The sequence below is a fragment of the Solanum verrucosum genome, unplaced genomic scaffold (genome assembly GCF_900185275.1).
Source record: "Solanum verrucosum unplaced genomic scaffold, falcon-dt-bn FXZP01000039.1, whole genome shotgun sequence".
Taxonomy (NCBI): Eukaryota; Viridiplantae; Streptophyta; class Magnoliopsida; order Solanales; family Solanaceae; genus Solanum; species Solanum verrucosum.
The window spans coordinates 1,345,026-1,363,813 of record NW_026020242.1 but is presented as its reverse complement, the minus strand read 5'-3'; the positions used below and the strand labels follow the sequence as shown (position 1 = coordinate 1,363,813).

At 35.8% G+C, this 18,788-nt stretch overlaps 1 protein-coding gene across 7 annotated transcripts in view; it reads left to right on the top strand.

Moving 5' to 3' along the window:
* Positions 1–1,725: 1,725 nt before the first annotated feature.
* Positions 1,726–18,788, top strand: part of LOC125832879 (uncharacterized) — a 44,330-nt gene continuing 27,267 nt past the window's right edge. Inside the window, exons 1-5 of one of the 7 annotated variants that reach the window (XM_049512062.1) lie at positions 1,726–2,008; positions 10,733–10,955; positions 11,090–11,179; positions 11,705–11,874; positions 13,535–13,677. In XM_049512062.1, coding sequence (XP_049368019.1) covers positions 1,803–2,008; positions 10,733–10,955; positions 11,090–11,179; positions 11,705–11,874; positions 13,535–13,677 — 832 coding nt within the window. In that variant the 5' untranslated portion in view covers positions 1,726–1,802. Of the gene's footprint in view, positions 2,009–10,732; positions 11,180–11,704; positions 11,875–13,534; positions 13,678–18,788 lie in introns of all 7 variants that reach the window. The other 6 variants (XM_049512063.1, XM_049512061.1, XM_049512060.1 and 3 more) reach the window with 6 other exon arrangements.

Genomic DNA, 18,788 nt, shown 5'->3' with positions numbered 1-18,788 from the left:
ATACCTCAAACAACACATCAACTTCAACTACAACACTAACACACTAGCACCAAAAGACTATTTTCTGAACGTCATGGTCGTTTCTTGATGTTTGACCTCAAAACTCTTCAAACCAAACTTTAAAAGCCAAAACTCGACATTTTAACTAGTTAGCAACTTCTAAAACACATGCCAAGCTCTGGTTCATCCTATTCCATTTTAGGGTTGATACAATTGTATGCTTTCGCTGCATTATAAAAATGAGATACGAGATTGTTCTTCTCGATTCATTCACCATAACAATCAACAACTATTATTATTATTGATTTTTCCATTAATGATACCTAAAAGAATTTATTAAAACTATTTAATAATGATTGTATGGTAAAGTCGAGTAACTATATGCAACTAAAAAATCATATGTACAATCATTGTCCCAACAAGTCAGTCATCTGTTGCAATAAGTAGGTCATCCATTGCAGCAGATGACTTACTTATTGAAACTGGTGACTCACTTGTTGGGTACATGTCCAAATCCGGAAGTTTTTCCAACAGGTAAGTCAATTGTTGTAAAAGATGAGTCATATATTTCAACAAGTAACTCATATGTTGCAATATATGACTTACATGTTTGGACAAACTTTTGATTTTATCCCAATTTGACCTGATACTGTAACATGTATCCAACAAGTAAGTCATATGTTGTAACAAATGAGTCATTTGGTGCATTAGATGACTCATTCGTTGCAATAAATGACTTATATGTTGGGACAAGCTTCTGGTTACGTCCTAACTTGGTCTGGTACAGTAATGTGTATCCAATGGATAAGTCATCTGTTGCAACAGATGACTCATCTAATGCAATAAATGACTTATTTGTTGGAATAAGCTTCTGATTTTGTCCCAACTTGACTTGGTACTGTAATATGTATCCAACAGGTAAGCCATCTGTTGCAACAAATGACTTATCTGTTGGATACACGATTGTAGATTATTGATAAAACACTCAAAATATCCAAATGAAAAATTAGACTAAAATAATTAATTTACTTATCAAAATCATCTATGAAGTAATGTCCAGTGATATAGGAATGAAATTTGGTCCGATAGCAGCATTACCAACAATGTGAATGTAACGCAACCATAGAAGAAGAAGATGATGATGAGCAAGAAGAAGAAGAAGAATGATGATGAAAAATAAGAAGAAGAAGAACAACAACAACAATGGAAGAATCGATAAGAGAGAGAAAAAGGAAAAAAAGGAGTTGTGAGCCGTTGTTGCCATTTTTTTCCCCTCCTTTTTTTTATTATTAGGATTTTATATAAGATGTGGCAAAGTGTAAAATGAAAAACTTGGGGATGAGAAATTCAACCTCTTAATCTTTAATTTAAAAGTTGTTACCTTTACTCAATAATTAAAACTTGAGTCACTTACATCTAATTTTAAAACTTTTCTATCACCCTTAATTCATTGTCCCTGGTATCTCTAATATGAAAAAATGGAGTAGTTTGAAGAGATGAAAAAGGAATGAAGTGAAAAAAAAAGAAAAAATAGATTTAAAAAAAAAACTAATGATAAATGATGTGTCATTTAAAATGTGAGGTGGACCATAATATGTCATTTTTGTGAAGGTTCACACATAGAGAACATGCTTAGTTTGATGAATTTAAGGATTGAATTGATACACAATTACAAGTGTAGACCAATTCGCCTAAATTGAATTGAAAAAGAAAAGAAAAAAAAAAAAAAGCATATTTATCCGCCGGAAGGCTTCCAGCCCGGCGGTCGATCTGAAGGTGAGAAGTAAAGGGAAAGAAGGAAGATGGAGAATGAGAATAGAGCTGGGAAAAGTAAAGATGAGAAGAACAATGGCAACGAGATAAAGGGTTTGTTAGCGTTGAAATCCATATTCTCTTTCAATGGAAAAAAACGAAACGGTGACAGTGAAGGTGGCAATGATGCACCGCCTTACCAGCCTTTACCTTTTCTATCTTCAATCGCTAATTCTGTTGTCTCTCGTTCTTGCAAGTAAATTCCTTCTCATTCCATCTTTAAATTACTTTTTTTTTTTAGGATAAGGCATGAGGTTGCAAGCTGAAATTTTGATTAATGCATGTTGGAGAAGATGGTTTCAATAATCTACTTAATATGCATGCTATAACAATGTTAATGTTATCATGGCTTTGTAGTATGCATGAGAGTAATGAGCTTAAATTCAAAACTTATCAACTCAATAAACTAAGTGACCCCTCAGGACCTTCTGCACTTGCAGTCTTTGTTGAATGAGGTCCTGCACTGATAGGACTGGAGATTAAGGAAATGGCCCCATAGGAAGTTGAGGAGGTTCATATCCATATAATGCTTGAAAAGGAGTGCACTGCAGTGAGGTGTGAAAATTTTGTCTTATACCAGCATTCAGATAGGTGCTTGTCCATTGCTTGGATTTAGACAATACCATGGCTCTCAAGTACCCTTGAACACATCTATTCAATCTTTCAGTTTGTCTATCAGTCTCAGGGAGATAAGCAGTGCTAAGACATAGTTGAGACTTGAGTCACTGATTCCTTGAGTAAATGTTGCCGGAATTGACTAGTGAACACCTTATCCTTGTCTGATACCAGAGTGTAGGATATTCATGTAAGTTTTAATCTCCTCGAGCAATAACTCTGCTACTTGCACAACTGTAAATTGATGCTGTAGAGTAAGGAAGTGCCTATACTTAGTAAATCTATTAATAACCACTAATATCACATCTTCATCTTGTGACTTGGGTAACCCTTCTATGAGCTTGTGTAGGAAGTTTTAGAGGTCTTCCACAATTTCATCTTTGCTTCTTTTGTACATCTTTTTTCATGGCTGGCTAATAAAACAGATTTGTAACCTCTTCACAACTGTCCTCCAAGGGCGTTAGTTTGCAGGGTCTGTAATTTGTTACCTTCTGCTGGGGTTTTCCCTATGTATATCTTGCCCTTATATCTCAGCACTCCTTGTGACCAGTTATAGTGAGAATTGGCTCCTTAGTTGACTACAACTGCTGCTATAATCCTTTCAACCTGATCATTCCCTTCATAAATCTTTTCCAACTCCTATCCATGTAGGAGAACACCATAGATTGCATAAGTTTCTCCTTGGTCCTTGGGTATCCTGGATAGTGCATCAGCCACCCTATTTTCAGAACCATTCCCATATTGGATTACATAATTTTGACCAAGTAATTTAGTTTGGTCTTTTTGCTGAATGACTGTAGTTACCTTCTGCTCCAAGTATTTAAAACTGAAATGTTCACTCTTAATGATGAAATGTCTGCCTTGAATGTACTCAATGTAGTGCCTCCATCTGTCTATGGCTGCTATTATTTCCAATTGTTCCTTCTCATACATTGGCTCCTACATGTCTTGGAGCTAGGGGCTTGCTGTAGTAAGCAGTAGTCTGTTTTCTTCAGTTAGTACTGTTCCAATTCTCTGGTGGCAAGCATTAGATGAGCTAACAAAGCCTGGCTTTTCCTCAGTATCTTTCCCATTGGTTTAGCTGTGATCTGATTTAGTATTTCCATTCATGTATCTCCCTTATGCTCCACCAATTTCCCAAAATGTTTGACTATGATCTTATAGTGATCATAACTGGACAGTGTGTCTTCCGATCCCCTCCAAGAACGATGTCACAACCTTCAGTTTCAGCAGTCTAAATTCGTCAAGGAACTCTATCCTTTTTGCCTTCTACTATGACATTTGCACAACTTTGATGACCTAACATTTGATTTGCATCGGCTACTGTTATTCTTAAGGGAATCTCCTCTAATAATTCAGTCACAAGCTCCTTCACAGTTTGGTATTATAGGGTGTTATAATAGCTCCCCCAATCCACAAAACCTTGAGTGATAAAGAATCAGGTTAGTTGAAATAAAAATAAGAAAATAATGTGCAGCCACATGTTCTTCATAACTACTTGGAGCGAAATTAAAAATATGGTAATCTTCATATGTTCTTCGTAAATTCTTAAATTCTTAAATCCTTTACTAGTGTCCTTGACTGGAGTAATTATCCCCTTGTGCAGCCACTTGTTTTTCTTATCCACAACAATCATTACCTTCTCCTGTTCTTGGCCACTGCTTGAGATAAAATGAAGTGACTGAGTAGCCTCTCTCTATATCTGAGTTCTTCCTTGAGACGACCAGCAAAACATGTTAAAAGGAAATCTTCTGAAATGGTTGAGTTCCTCATAAGAAGTGATTTGACAGACATTGAAATATGAATTTTCACCTTCTCAGTCACATTCGAGGTTCGCTACCATCAAACATTGGAAACCGTAAATTAGGTGGATGCTACCTTTGAACCCATCGTATTAACTTCTCCAGTATATGAGATCCTAGGCCTCAGAAGTTTGTCATCACCCCTGCTGGTTCACTCATTCTTTATGGATGTCTTCCCACCAGAGTGGCCAATCATCATACTTAGATGTTCAAACATTCTTATAGTTGAGTTTTGGAACTCCTCCATTTGTTTGGGTTACCGGATAGCTTAGAGTTCAATATTCATTGTTCTTATCTGTCCCTTTGAATATCGCTCGTGTATCACCTATGACTGCTTGCATCTTCTTATCTAGCCGCCGATAGTTCTCATCCACCTGTTTGGTTCTCGTTGATTCTGCTCCAGTCATTTGCGCCATTAGTCAAGTTCAGGTTGGTCGCGCTCATACTGAAAGTAATGGGCTTATCAAATTGAGTTCCAAATTTAGCAACTCGGCTGGATTTATCAATAAAATTGGAAATTACTGGAGAATTGAAATGCACCACAATATAGTCTCACAATTCACAGCTGAAACCAGTTCAAAACAATGTCTTGCTGATGAAACTAGAAAGGGCCATAGTCTCTGAAATTGTGCCCATCCATGACCAGCATAGTTGTTGTAACCTGAAGAACATAATTTGGTAGGAAAGAGATGAGGAAAAAACGATGAGAAAAAATGTAGAGGAAAGAGAAGAACCAGATAGAGAGAAGTGCATTAGAAAGGAATGAAAGTTGCCAGATTTGACACACCGCATACCTTTGCAGAATAGATCCTAGCCGTCCACTTCATTCATTTAACCATTAGTTGTGTTTTGTATTACTGTTAAAAGTAAAACTAGTTACCCTCTAAATGACATCACTTCATTATTTATGTCCCTCCTTTTCTCTTTTCTATCCCAGGTCATTACTGAGAGCAAGAGTGATGAAAACTTTTTGGCTCCTCCAGAATTCATAAGAAGTTGAGTTAGTTTTTTAGGTACTATCTTGTGCATCAATCAAACCTATGAAGAATAAATTCTACATTTGTTGATTGAAAGGAAGCTTATATGCCGGAAATATTTTCTTGCATATTGTCCTCTGTTTACTTATAGAGACTCTTGCAATTTGAGGGAGGGGTTTGACCCTAATTATTTGCACCTTATTCGATATACCAAGGAAAATTTCGAATTGACGTACTTTGGATTAGACACATGCAAACCCAAACACATTGAATTTCAGCCTTGTCTTGGGTTCATTTCAATGAAACTTGAAAACATGTCATTTTAATTTACTTGAGGATGGCTGGCAGGGGATTACAATGCCTATATATGCAAGCATGTTAGAAATCTAAGCTCAATGTTTCTAGAGAATGAATGATAGATGAAGATGTAACACAGAGAATTAAAATATGATGATTGAACTAGATGAGTGCTATGGGAATATTGTATGATACAATGGTACCTACCAAGTGAATGGAAAGAATATAGAATGGTTGTTAGGCTAACCATGTTATAAGAGAGTTATTATTGAGATTTTAAGGCCCAACATATCTACAAGGTGAGTTCCAAAGGAAGGTAAATGTTAAGATGGATGATAGATCTGTGGTTACACAAGGTTAAATAATATCAGAACATATCATATCCAATAGAAGGTGCCAGTAGCACACATAGAGGATGAAGTGATTGAAGACAATTGAGATAATTTCATCATGTCTAATGTTTATTGAAGATGTTAATAGAAGACAGGTATATCTAAATCATATGAAAGGAAGTTGTGTCAAAAAGACCTAAAATCTCTCACAGTACATGCGAACTTAGCGAAAACTAAAATACAATGTATGTGAAGGATCTACACATGCAACACCCACTAGGTGGATTAAGTCTTAATAAGATTAGGTTCAATATTTGTTAGGATTTTTCTTTAATATGTCTGGGGATGTCCATAGAAATTACGTAGAATTGCTAGTGTTGAAGAACATCATGTAACTGAACATAGGTATGAAATAGATACAACAAGAAATGATGTAACCAATTCTCAAAAAAAATAAAAATAGATACAACAAGAAATGGACTGTGAGAATTCATGTAGCGGTCACCAATCTCAAGTAGCTTAAAATGAGGTGGTCTTTTTTTCTCATTTCTAATATCTGAATGATGTATGAAAAATCTCTGGTTTTTGGTCAGCTAGCTGTGCTTTGTGGTTTAAATGATCAAACATATTAGTATATAAGGACATTAATCATTAATGATGTTTGTCTGTAACATGATCTCATTGTTATTGAAATTTAAAATCATCCTTTGCCTATAGGATGCTAGAGAGAATCTGCCTCTTAATCTTCTTTCTTGATGATTGATTAGAGTTGGTGATTTTTCTTGGTTTCATGTTCTCTATGTCACTTTCTAGGGTCCTCATGTCCCTTGAATAGTGTCAACTGTACTGGATAGCTGAGATATATGTTTTGTATCCACATTTTATCTATTACTTTTATCTTGAAAATTTGTATGGTAATATGCTGTCTTCTTTCATAGGAAGTTCTTTTAATAAATCTTAGAATTTAAATTAGTAATCTTTTAGACCTTAACCATTTTATCTTATCATAAATATACATATACCATTTTATCTTCTTGTGAATATACAAATTATTTTTGCTAAGAAGTTTGGTGCCTGTAGATCTTAAAGATCTACATTCAACTCTAAATGTAATTTTGTATAGCAGTCAAGCAGTGTGAGCAAGATACCAAATAGTATCTTACCTACAAGCAAAACGAGAAATCTGTCGTTGTCCTTTCCTTGGAGCTTAGATATTAATGTAAAAGAATTGAGCACTCAAAGAATTGACAATTTAAGCTGTTGTAGTGCCTTTTTCTTAAAAGGTGTTGGTTAAAAGACATAAAATTCCTGTCTTCTAACTTCAGCAGATTTGTTCAATTACTATGAAGGTATAGCTGCTCCTCCTAATATAACAGTGTTCAGATCCTCTTTGTTTTCTACCTTCTGCTGGGAGAGAGCATGCTTGGTGCATGTTTTCTGCAGTACTCTTATATCTGTGGCTACCATTTACTATAAGTTTTAGTAAAGCCAGAGATGGATAGGAAATAACGTTTTTTTTTTCTTTTTAATCAGTTAGGACAATAACTTTTCCACTAAAGCATTTGTTTCGCAAGGTTAGTATCTACTAAACCGTTCGATTCAAAGCCACAACATAATTCGATCAATCTATACTCTTCTGGATTGTGTTTTGATAATTATTATATTGGTATGTAATTTTATTACTATACCAGTATACCAACACTAAGGTAGTGCTTTCAAAGTTACATTAAGGGTCTGTTTGGAAAGCCACCAGGTGATTGGAATTGGTGTAATTACTAGGGTAATAATTACCAGCCTAGTAATTACACAACTCAATAATTACTTTGACCTGTTTGTTTGTCAGATGGTAATTACAAGTGTCCTATTTGATTGCACAGGTGTAATCATAAGGTTATATTAAATTTTAAAAATAAAAATTAATTATCTAAAATTAAAAATTTATATTAGACAAATACGAGACCTTGTAAATGATATTGAATTAAATATTTAAGATATATATATATATTATCTTTTAAGAATATATTAATCAACAATATATGTTCTTAACTAATATTATAAAAAAATAATTGATTTATTTTTCAAATAGTATATATTAATTAAATTAATAATAAAAGTACAAGATTTCTATGAACATGATAAAATACATGTTTACAAAGAGAAAACACATAAAATCCCCCCGAACTTGGCAGGACAACTTACTTTAGCACTTTAACTTTACATATAATTATTTACCCCCGTAATCTCATTTGGAATGAATTTAATATCACCTTAAGATTATAATACCAGTCTCACAGTGGCAAGTGCATCTCACACGCGCCATGTCATCGACACATCAGCGCCACATCAGTGCTACGTCAATGCCACCTTGAAAATTATTTAAATTTTGATTTTTTAGTTCTTTTATTTCTTTTTATTTATCAACAATTTTAGAAAGGAAAAAAATTAGGAAAAAATGAGGATTAATCTAACATTAAAAAAAATTCCAAGTTTATCACCATTAATACAAACACGGCCATAAATAGTGATTTTGAAGCAACAATTTTCAACACCAACAATCTTCTCTTTTCAATTTTAAAAATTAGTGATATCAATTTTGATTCAGATCTTGAAAAAAAGATGACCCTCTTCTTGAAATCAAAATTGATATGAGTGAAAGATTAGAAGTAAAGAAAAATATGGTGGGGGGTTCGACGACGAAGGAGAAAGAGGTAAGAAAGATGGTTATTGAAGGCAGGGAGATCTGGAGCAGGAGAAAGAGGGTGGGGTGTGGAGTTTGAAGAACAAGAAATGGGGTGGGGAGTTTCGAAGAAGAACAAGGGGGGGGGGGGGTATTTCGAATAAGAAAAATGAGGTGGTGCAATGGTGGTTGAAGGCGGCACCCCCAGGGGTGGTGGTGTGGGGAAGAAGAAAGGGTAGGGTTGCTAGTAGCTAAGGGTTGGGTGGTGGGGTGTGAGGAAGATGAATAATGAAAAATAATTGGCTGAAAAGAAAAAAAAGGGGACCCACTTATATTTTTTCTCTTTAATTTTTTGCCAATACGCGCTTTTAATTTTTTAATTTGCCACGTCAGCGATTTGGGTGCATTTAAGTTCACTTGATATGAGATTAGGGGGGAAAAGAATTACGCGTAAAGACAAAGTGCTAAAGTAAGTTGTCTTGTGATTTAAAAGAAAAGTAAAAACGTAAATCTATAACCTTATTTAACAATTAGTTTTCCTTCAATTTAAAAATTAGAATATTAACAAAATCCTGCTAATGAAAATAAATAAATGTAGAATAAATAAATAAAATAGATAATACGAAAAATCTAAAGATTGAGAATGAGAATGAGAAGGAAATGAAATATAAATAATAAAAAAATTTAGAATAATAAAAATAAAAAAGAATTTAAAATAAATTTTAAAAAAATAAAATTAAAAAGTAATCAGTTTGTAATTACACCATGTAATGGTGTAATTACTAGCAATTCAAAGCCCTTCGTTAAGAATTGGAGAGTGTAATTACCCACTGCCAATTGCATTTGATTACCTGCTGATCAAGTAATTACATGGTCAACCAAACAGGCCAGACAGTGTAATTACACCCAATTATACCAAATCCAATTACCAGGGTAGCTTTCCAAACATACCCTAAGAGTCTAGACGAAGTCCTTTCACCCACTGCAAGGAGTCTATCATATTCAAAATATCATCTAACATGTTAACAGCAATCAAGCAACAACTGAAGAGATTTTGAAGACATCTCTATACAAAATATATGATAGTCTATTCCATCAAAAATCTATTGTTGCTATCTATCAACACTGTCCATATAATGCAAAGAATAATTTCATAAAAGCTAAAATCAACATGAAGGGGAATTGTTCTCCAATCTGGACTCTGCATCTTCTTTATCCCCTGACCCACCGGCTGCATAATGCTTCTTTTAATCTTCCTGCCTATATTACTGCACCCCCAAACAAGTTCTGAGACATACACCAAAGAGGCCAGGGTCAGGTGCCAATGTAGAAGAAGATGGTTCACAGATTCTATTGGAGATTTACATATGATAATAGCACCTATGCATAAACTGAATGCTCATTCTTTGTAGATTATCTTATGTAGGCACACAAAATTTGATGCTGTCTTCAGATTTGTCAGCAACTTTGTGACAAGATTTTACAGCAAACTTTCATCTGCCTTGGCTGTAAATGGAAAAGAATCTGCCCAATCAGCTTGGCTACTACAACCTCCAACTTCTTAAAGAATAAATTAACTCTACCAATTTCTAAATATAAAGTATTCCTTGTGAATTTTTCAAAAGATTATAGATTTCTGCTTACTGTTCTGTTCATGATTGTAAAGATATGACACTTGAGCCTAGCTGAACCCCAAAAGCTAGCTCACGAGGCTAGGATTCCGCAGGTCCTTATAAGCAGACCACCAATCCATTCCTCAACCAATGCGGGACTCTAACCAACTCTAACTACCCCCTTCACGTCCAAGCATACTGGAGCATGGACAATATAACATGGGGCCCCTAATAGGGAAGAACTTGGCTCTAATACCATATAAAAATATTACATTGGGGCCTAACATAATCCCAAAAGCTTGTTTAGGAGGGGAGGATTACCTAAGTACATCTAAGCAGACCACCAATCCATTTCCCAACCATTGCGGGACTCTAACAATAATCCACAGACAAACTAAACAACATTCTAATTGCATCCTAAGCCTTTTATGAGAAGACTTCGATGATATATTTTTTCTTTTGCACCTTTTTTCTATAGAAATCAAACAAGAGGTGACCTGATGAAAATCTTGCCATGATGCCACCAGAGTTCTAATATTTCCTGTAAGCTAGGATATTGGTTTATGAAATATCTTATTACTTATTGTCTATCGTGCCTCAACTGCAGGATTTTGCAGGTAGAGATTGAAGAGTTGCAACATCAATTTGATTCAGATCTTGTTGATGATGTTAAACAACCCTTAGTGTATGCAAGGAACTTTCTGGAATTTTGCTCCTTCCAAGCTCTTCAAGTTGTAACCATCCGTCCTGATTATCTGAGAGATAAGGAATTCCGTCGGTTGATGTTCGACATGATGCTAGCATGGGAGGTCCCTGGTGTTGGAAATCAAGTACTAAACTACATGAGATATACTCTATTTCAAGATTGCTTTCTTTTCTAAATTCGCTTGCTATGCCATAGATTTGGCTGTCCATTTGAAAGTCTTAACTGTCTAACAATACTGTCATGGAGATGTCTTCACAGGAAACTGCTGCCTCTGATAAGAGGGAAGTGGAGGATGAAGATAGCTGGTCATTGTTTTATTCGGATTCCACAGACATGGCTGTTCAGGTGGTAATTGATTTAACATTTTCCTTTATTTAGTACTCCCTATGTCTCAATTTATGTGATGCATTTTCCTTCTCAGTCTGCCCAAAGAGGATACTTTTCTATATTCATAAACAATTTTTACCTTAAACTTCCCATTTACCTTAATGAGATGATTTTCCGCCACTCAAATATCTATGACTTGTTTTAGACCACAAAGTCTTAAAAATCTTGCCATGTTTCTAAACTCCACATAGTGAAAGTGCATCACACATAGTGGAACAAAGGGAGTATCTATTTTTGGAGTAAAATTTTTTAGATTACTACTGTTTATCTGTGACAGAAAGTGTATACCTCCACTATAGAAGGTTCTATCCTCGTTGAAGGTCATAGAAATAAAAAGCCGTTTATAACTGAAGAAAGAAAAATATGTTGTTTCTTGTGGTTGTATTGAATTGCAAAAAAACTTTCTCAGAAGGGGTATCATATGATTTTGTCCTGAAACTTTTCAACTGGCTTTTATTTATCCATTTATTTCTCGTCTCTTGTCAGGTTGATGATAAAAAGACAGTTGGTGAAGAATCATTTTCACGAATTGCTCCTGCTTGTGCTATTGTTGCAGACAATATAACAGTTCACAATCTTTTCGATGTCCTAGCAAGTTCATCAGGTCACCGGCTCCATTTTCTTATATACGACAAGTACCTTCGGAGTCTTGAAAAGTATGCTTCATTACTTGAGCATTAATTGCTGGACTCCACTTTACCTTTTTGTTCTTTGGGTAGTTTACTTTCTCACAAAAGATTGAAATCAAGCTGGTTACAGATCTTTCGAGATTACAGTCAAACCTCCTTATAGAGGCAGGGTTTGTATGAAAATTTTATGGCTGCTATAGTGAGGTGACGTTATATATTATGACATTTGACGTTTTGATCTCATTTATCTGTTATAAACAAAATTACCCTAATTTTTTTTAATGATTTTGTGCCAAGAAGAAGAAATGTATTTGTTAACCAAAAATATAGAAAGAGTATGAATGTTAAAAAGGCAAAGACCAATAGTTTTTTCTCCTGAAGTAATGACCATAACTACTGGGCACCATTTGAGTACAATTTTTTTCCCTTTTGGATATTTGTACTTGAAATTTACTATGTGCATGACATTATTCATTAATGATGATTACGATAAATATTTTAATGTTTATTCTTATACTTAATATACTTTTTACAAAGTAATATTACACAATATTTGAATGACTGTTATAGAGGGGTAATTTTAGAAAGAGTGTATTGCTACTACGAATGCCACTGCTAGTATAAGTATAATGCTGTTATAAAGAAGTAAAATATAACATGAAAAATCGGTTCTGAAGAAATCAGGCCCTTATAGTGAAATTTTGTTATAACGAAGGGATGTTATAACGAGGTTTGACTGGTTGATTGAATGTCTCCTGATGCTCAAAGGATGGTAAAGCATTAGTTTGATCTAACTTGGAAAGCTGCTTAAATATATTGTTTGATATGAAAAGTTCATACATAGTGATACCGCATAGCTAGAAATCTCGGGTATGCCATTTTGCATTTTCTTCAGTATGTTGTTTTTCAATCTTGATGATCTTTGGGATCATTGTCATGGTTCTCCTAGCTCCATTATTGCAACAATTCACACTCCCCCGAAGTCGTTGGCTTTTTGGAAGACAATATTCCTGCACTTGTCCCACTTCTCCTTCTCCTACAAAGTTTGCCTGTACCTTTTTGAAGTTTGCTGTAGGACTTGATAAGGCAGATAAACATTGAGGAGTTAATCAGAGTTCGACTAACATAGTTCATCCTCCTTTGACCCACTTGTATCAGCAATCTATCTCAATTTTGCTTTCTATGATCTAAAACGACCTGTTCCGGCGACAAAAGTTAGAGAGAAGGGGGAGAGTCTCTCACTGTAGCAAACTATTTTCTAATTTTCTATTCTGAATTTGGTCCAAATGTTATAGTTTTATTGGTTAAGGTATGGTTAGCATATACTAGAGAGGAATTCGTATGGTTATCGAATTGCTATCCTATTTATGAAATTAATTATCTTAACAAAAGCATCAGAAATTTTTTGTGATTCTGGCCTTATAATTTATATTATAAAATATATGATTTAAGTTTTCTGTCAGGAGGAAAAAATCAGATATTTGTCTCCCGTTGGGTGCTGTCTCTCCCACCCTCCTGTGTTAGCAGAACCGTCATTATAATTATGTTTTTGAGGAACTTTACATGCATTGTTTGGATGCACTTGTAAACTTGCTTTTGATATGAAGTCTTGGTATATCCGGAGTAAATCTGGGGCTTGATGAATGATTACTAATAAGTTATTTCCTCATTCCTTTTCGTCCTGCAGGGTGATAAAGGCGGTCCAGAATTTCAGTGGACCTCAATTGGTGTCCAACCTTTCACTTGCAGAGGAAGAGATAGTGCTAGAGGTGGATGGTACAGTTCCCACACAACCAGTTTTGGAACATATTGGAATATCTGCATGGCCTGGTAAGCCATACCCTTTTTTTCTCGAAGGATGATTGTATATCTGATGCTTTGAACACTATAACTCTACTAAAATCATCTATGATAGTTTATTTCTTTTGTAATATGAAACAAAAGATGCTTCTGAATTTTAATGACTTCCTCTGCTCTGAAAATTGAAACTTGCATATAAATGAACGAATTTCTGATAACAATTGTTTTGCAAATGATAGTTTCTTGTTGTGGACGCATTTGTGGGCGAGACATATGTGCGACAGAAAGCCAAAGCCGAATAAATTAAGAATTGAATTATATTGTTAGTAGTTTTCTTATTATTCTAGAATAGGAAGAGTTTGATTGTGTTATTAGTAGTTTTGTTATTAGTCTAGAATAGGATTTATGTTTCCTAGTTTCACAAGACTTCCTATTGCTGGAACAAGATTCCTATTTAAAGGAGGATTCAGAGGAATAAGAAGTACACAGATTTTCAACCAAAAACAAGAGATAAGAGTTCTCTCTTCCATTGAACTCTAAGGTTTCAGCTTCCCTTGACGAGCTGAATTCATATGCAAAAATAGGTCGATCTAGGAATTTGAACAAAGGAAAGGGAAAATCAAAGGCAATTGTTTTTGATTTTCCTGTTCATCGTCCTATGACTGTGACGAACAGTATTCGTCCACTCACCAGTGCAAACGACTTTTCTGGCTGGAATCGGATGATTCAGTTGACGATGCGATTCCGGAAGTGCTAGATGACTGCCCGGAAATTTCTTTACATGCAATTACTGGTCAAAGGCATGCACAAACTATGCAATTCCCTGCTCTCATTACTGTACATCACATGCTTTGTCTTATTGATTCTAGAAGTACCCACAATTTGACAAGTTCTATAACTGCTAGTTGATTACTCCTTGATATTTTCTCCTTGCACAACAACAGAATCTCCATTGCTAATGGTGAGAAGGTTCCATGCTTTGGGATCTGCACAAGGGTAACAATTTCTATTGGTGAACATAGCTTTATTGTAGGCCTTTACATTATTCCATTGGGTGGATTTGATATTGTTTTGGTAGTTAAGTGGTTATAGTCCTTGGGTCCTATACTTTGGGATTTTGCGGCACTTACTATGAGTTTTTTGGTGGAAGGGAAATCAATGTTGTTTCAGGGACAACAACGGTATTGTGGGAAGGCTTTGCATTTGGCAACTACTAATAAGCAGCGACTGGAATACCTTTTGTCCGAGTTCGATGATCTGTTCCAGGAACCTATGAGTTTACCACCATTGAGACAATGTGACCACCACATCAGTTTGCTGCCTGGAACAGGCCCTATAGTTGTTCGTCCTTATCGATCCCCTCATCGGCAAAAGGATGAGATTGAGAAGCAATGTGATGTTGCAACTGTGATAATATTTGGGAAATATATTATTGAATTGTGTATCTTAATTGTTACATTGAGACCCTATTTATAAACACTACATTGGAATCCTTTTCCATCTAGGATTCCTATTCTTATTCCTATTCCTATTCTAAGTAGGAATGTATATACGTATTTCTATTTTAACACTCCCCCTCAAGCTGGTGCATACAAATCATATGTACCTAGCTTGTTACAGATGTAATTAATACGAGGATCTGTGAGGGACTTGGAGACGATATCTGCAAGCTGATTGTTGCGCCCAAATCGCACACGCAAGTGTACATGGTCGTTCAAGTATTTTTTTTTTTGAAACTGGTAACTTTTTCTATATATGTTAGAATCTGAATCTTACAAGAGTTGTAGCAGCCCCATATTTACAAAGTACTACCTACATCTATGATTCTATGATCCTATGTCTATAATGAGTCTAAAACATCAATGATAGAGACAGGATCATTTAAAAGTAACTGATTACACCAAAAACACAGTAGCAAGATGCAATTAAGCTTAATCTGTTGCATAATGTTCTCTATGTTCTCAAAACACCTAGAATTCCTCTCCTTCCATATTGTCCACCAAATGCTTGCTGGGACTATCCTCCACCTGTCTCTATTCTTGGCCAACAAACCCAGCTTGTTCCAGCTTGTTAAGGCCTCTGTAATTTTCCCATGCATGCTCCATGCTATTCCTCTGACGTTCAAAAACAATCTCCATAGTTGTCTTGTGATTCTACAATGTACGAATAGATGATTCACAGTTTCTGCCTGCTCCCCCCACAAGAAGCACCTGGGGCTTAAAATTATCCCTCTTTTCATTAGGTTCTCTTGGGTAAGCACTGCCTCGTTTGCCAAAAGCCACACAAAGCATGCCACTTTATATGGTATTTTGGTTTTCCAAATGTTCTTCCATGGCCAACTGTTTGGTTGTTGGTTGTGGTTCATTTTCCTGTACGCTTTGCTCACTTTGTATGTGCCTTTCTCATCTCCCTTCCACCATAGTTCATCTTCATATGTTCCCAACCCACTGAATTGCTCAATCTTGTTGATGAAATCTGCCATTCTTGGTATTTCCCAATCACTGAATTGCCTTCTGAAGTTGAATCTCCATCCCAATGTTGTCCATAATTCTGCCATGGTACTCTGTTGGTGTAGTACTAATGAGTAGATATCTGGAAATAACCTTCCTAAGTTGCCTTCTTCATGCCATTCATCTTTCCAGAACCTAGTTTTAGCCCCATTGTTCACCTTGATCTTGAAGAAGCACTTCAGTTCATTCTAGAGATCTCTGATGGATCTCCACAAGTTAGCTCCATGAGGAGTTGTAACTTCCTTAGTCATCCATTTGTCTTCCTCCTCATACTTAGCTTCTATGACCCTTCCCCATAGTGTCTCTTTATCATTGGCATACTTCCATAGCCATTTCATTCTGAGTGCCTTACTATGAGTATCCAGATTCTTTATCCCCAAACCTCCAAGCTTCTTGTCGTTCAAGTATTAAAGTGGCTCTTATAAAGAGTCGGGTATCGTACCCAAAGAGACTTACGATTAGAATAACTTAATTTTTCCAATACTTTCAGCTAAACACAAGTGTTATCAAGATTTCAAGAGTGATTTAGTTAATAATCTAAAAGTTAAACCAAAATTAAACAAGTGTGATTCAATTTCAAGGGTTTCAAACAATGATTGGGTAAAGTCCAGGGATGCAGCTCTTATCAAGATTCATGCAATTTATCGTATTTAAATGGATGTTTATCAACTATCGAATCAATGATCACAGGGTTAAATGTATGATTATGGTCTGCCGACCTCTAATCGCCTACGATAAATGATAACCTAACTACATCGTTGAGCGGGGATAGGTTGGACCAAGTACTGAGCATTACGATTTCTTCCTGTATAATGACCAAGCATGGTTTCTAGGTATATCCCTATCCTAGATACAAATTAACCCTACTTATTAAGAGAAAATCATGCTCCTTATGCCCTACGTTCTATCCTCTTATTCCTCTCCCGAGTTCAATTCGGACAATGTGTTTATTTCAATGGTGATCAGGCACGAAATACGAAAAACAAGAACATAAGAAAGATTCATATGATAATCAATATTAACTCATGAAAACTCAATAAATTACAATCATCCTATAGCCACAGCCCTAGAACTAGGGTATTTAGCTACTCATAACAATAGTTTCGATCAAGCAATGTTTAATTATCATAAAGAGATCGAAAGTAAAAGAGTTTAGGAAAGAACCCTAAAAAATGATGAAATAGCTCTCCAAGTCGTCGTTCTTCAAAACCCAGAAAAAGAATATTTTAATAAAATAACATATTAACCTATTTATACTAAAGTCGAAACGGCCAAATCTGGCACACAATGGCGCGATGCGGAGGTGTTTCTCAAATTCACTTCATGGCAAGAAAGCCTTCTCCGCGACGCGACCACTCCACGAAGCATTCTGTCCCAAATTGCTTTTCGCGAACAAAAAGTAGAATCCCTCTCCGCGACTCGGAGAGGACTCTTCTGTCTAGAAAATATTTCACGAGCAAGGATAAAATTCCTCTCCGCAACACGGAGAGGATACGGATATGCCTTGGAATTCATTTCTTCATTCTTCTTCCTTTCTTCTTTTCGCTTGGGTCCTCTCTTGATTCCCAATGCCATTTCAGTGCTTGTTTCTCCATTTAAGCTCACCTACATCACTAATCATACAGGGTAGTATCAATGAACTCAAACGACTTGATAAGACTATAAACAAAGACGAATTGATTTCAAACTTGGCTTAAATATGGGCATTATTAGGTTCCTAGGCATATAAATACACCTAAGATCACTGATCATTTGACTTACCAAATTTTGTAACAATATCTCCTGAGAGTATCTTTTCTTTGACAAAGTGACGGTCAATCTCAATGTGCTTAGACCTTTCATGAAACACTGGATTTGATGCGATATGAAGAGCTGCTTGATTATCACACACAAGTTCCATCTGATCAATTTTGCCAAATTTTAGTTCTCCCAACAACTGTTTGATCCAAACTAGCTCACAAATTGCTGCCGCCATGGCTCGATATTCTGATTCTGCACTAGATTGAGCAACCACACTCTGTTTCTTGCTCTTCCACGACACCAAGTTACCTCTACCAAAACACAATATCTGGATGTTGAACATCTATCAGAGGGTGATCATGCCCAATCAGCGTCTGTATATCCAGTGATATGCTCATGGCCTTGATCCTCAAGAGTAGTCCTTTACCGTGAGCCGACTTTATATCGTATAATACGAACAACTTCTTCCCAATGACTATCACAAGGGGAAGTCATAAACTGACTTACAACACTCATAGGAAAAAAAATGTCAGGTCTAGTCACTGTGAGATAATTCAACTTTCCAACAAGTCGTCTATACCTTTTCGGATTATTAAGTGGCTCCCCCTGTCCTGGAAGGAGTTTAACATTCAGTTCTATAGGAGTGCCAATAGGTCTACATCCCATCATTCATGTCTCCCTCAAGAATGTGTAAGGCATACTTGCGTTGAGAAATAACAATACCTGATCTAGACAGAGCAACCTCAATACCTAGAAAATATTTCAATCTGCCAAGGTCTTTAGTCTGGAATTGCTTAAAGAGATGTTGCTTCAAATTGGTGATACCATCTTGATCAATACCAGTGCTAACGATATCATCAACGTAAACAACCAAATAGATACATCGACTTG